This window comes from Gymnoscopelus microlampas (genome assembly GCF_963454915.1).
Source record: "Gymnoscopelus microlampas genome assembly, chromosome: 7".
Classification (NCBI taxonomy): Eukaryota; Metazoa; Chordata; class Actinopteri; order Myctophiformes; family Myctophidae; genus Gymnoscopelus; species Gymnoscopelus microlampas.
The window spans coordinates 28,338,176-28,340,675 of record NC_139944.1 but is presented as its reverse complement, the minus strand read 5'-3'; the positions used below and the strand labels follow the sequence as shown (position 1 = coordinate 28,340,675).

The following is a 2,500-nucleotide window of genomic DNA, read 5'->3' as shown; positions in this document are numbered from 1 at the left end:
ATGTTCTGCGCAAGAAGTCCCTCTTCTGGTCAGTCAGTCACACACACGCACACACGCACGCACGTGCACGCACACGCACACACACGCACGCACACAGGCACACACACACACACAAACCTTGTTAACTTAAAGGTCACAAGAAAAGAGGCGAGACCACATGGTAAAGATCTGTTTAGTCCAGACTTTTAATGTACATAAATAATGAAATTAATCATGACTAATGAATGATGTATGGAAATTAGTCAAGCAGCGTGAAGTGGGAGAGAAATGTTATATGGCGAAAAAAGAAACAAACAACCAACCAAACCAAAATGTGGGCCTGGGCCCTGAGGAAAGACAGTAAGAGACAGGGTCTTGATCCTTTTAAAGGCCTGTACCCAGCTGCAGGCCCTGAACTCATCAGTACCTGTCTGAAAGAAATATAGCCCAATTAACCACTTGAACCCTAGCGTCCCTTTTCTGGTGTGAGCATTAGGCGAAATATAGCAGATCTGCTGCAAGATTGGCTATTTTCGGCGAAGAGATTTGATGTAGAGGGTGGGAAAAGGGGGGGCAAGTATAGAACCCTGGGAGGCTCCAGTCAGTGAAGTATACTGGGTTTAAGTTGTTGAGCAGAGCAGGCAAGTTGACATGTCAGGCAAACTGCTGGTCAGTGGTGGAAAGTAACTAAGTACATTTAGTCAAGTACTGTACTTAAGTACAATGTTGGTCATTTTACTTTCCAATTTCCAATTTTCAGTACAATTTTCCACTACAATTATTTGACTACTTTAATTACTAGTTACTTGGATTATTTGGAAATTGTAGATTTGGATTATTATTACAAAACATACATTAACCACTTCAGCCCTATATACAGTACATTTCAGCCTTGCTGAAATACATTTGAAAACTTGTGAAATGGGACATTCTGCATAATGAGTACTTTATACTTTTGGTACTTTTAAGTGCATTTTGATACCAATGCTTTTGTACTTTTACTCAAGCAAATTTTGAATTCCGGACTTTTACTTGTAACAGAGAACTTCTACATAGCAGTATTGCTACTTTTACTTTTGAGTACTTTTTCCACCACTGCTGCAGGTCAGGTATACAGGCCCGTAGACACATCACAGCACACTTGAACATTTCTCTCCTTTCTCTTCAGTTTTGCAGCCTCTCTCAGGAGCTGTCTGCGTGTGTCTGGATGCTCTTTTTCTCAGGAGCTGTCTGTGTGTCTGGATGCTCTTTTTCTGTGTCCTCATGCGTCTGCAAACACACATGAACACAAAGTACACACACCTTACCAGTGTCACCTGAAATGCTTTAGTTTTTGTCTAGTTTTAGTCGACTAAATATCATAAGATTTTAGTCGACTAAATCTACAGTTGATTTAGTCGACTAAAATGTATTTTGGCGGTGCCTTGATGGCGTCGTAATGACTGATTTTACACTTGGTTGCATTCTGAAAATAGACGATCTGAGCGTTGTAGATCTGCTATTTTCAGAGCACAACCCGAGCGCAACCAAACATAAAATGGCTTGTCTTTTAGTTCTACTGGATCTTCTCTCCACTCGTCCCTCATTAACATTTTAGTCTAGTATTTATTTGTTGATGAAATTGTCAATATATTTATTCTTAGTTTTAGTCATCATAGCTTAATTTTTATTTAGTTTTTATTTAGTTTTCATCAGAGTAAAAAGGTAGTCGACGAACATTTTTTGTCATAGTTTTAGTCGACGAAATCAACACTGCACCTCACTCGACATAATTCCTTGTGTTTCTGCCTTTCTTTGTTGCATCCTGTTTTTGTCTTCAGTGTCCATTTCTCTCCTCTTTATCTCTCCTTCGCTCTCTTCACACTGAGTCGACTCATTGACGTAAAACATACGTGTTAACGTGTGGACTTCCTTTCTATTGCTGCTGCTGCTGCAATATCCTGTTTACATACAGCATGGATTTATACCACCATAACTTATTGTTACGTGTCAGATGTTTAGCTGATGCTCACATTCATAGTGACTTGCAGAGAGTGAATAAGTATTCTCCTTACAAATAGGTCCATGTGCTCTACTGTATGTATATACATTAGTTTTAATTCATTAGTTTAATTTTAATTGTTGGTGCCTGACCATGGTATAATACATCAGGATAATCGACTCCCAAGATGTACATTTATAAATGCACAAGTCATTGTGGATTATCCCTTACATTATTATGCTCGCTTCATAAAGCCCCCTGAAAACATGTACTGTAGGCTTATTATAAAGAACACTTAATGTTATGTTAATGACAGCACTTCACCTTGACTGATTGCTGTTTGCTTTGTTGTCTCACAGCCAACACTCATTTTCATTAGTGTGCGTTGATTGAATGTGATTGAAGGTTGAATGTGCTTGGGTGCGTGTATATGTTTTTGGGGGAAGGGGTTTTATAAATGCCTGCAGCAGCTGTGGCAGTCTTTGGAGACTTGGTGTTATTTACAAGACTGGGCCTCCTCTGAGGTTCTACACAGAGTAT

The 2,500-nt window shown here is 39.3% G+C and overlaps 1 protein-coding gene across 1 annotated transcript in view; it reads left to right on the top strand.

The window, feature by feature from the left end:
* Positions 1 to 2,500, top strand: part of pik3c2b (phosphatidylinositol-4-phosphate 3-kinase, catalytic subunit type 2 beta) — a 69,696-nt gene that overhangs the window by 38,883 nt on the left and 28,313 nt on the right. Inside the window, exon 15 of the mRNA XM_084062527.1 lies at positions 1 to 28. This exon is cut by the window's left edge and continues 115 nt beyond it. Within this exon, the coding sequence (XP_083918653.1) occupies positions 1 to 28 (28 nt within the window). The remainder of the gene's footprint in view (positions 29 to 2,500) is intronic.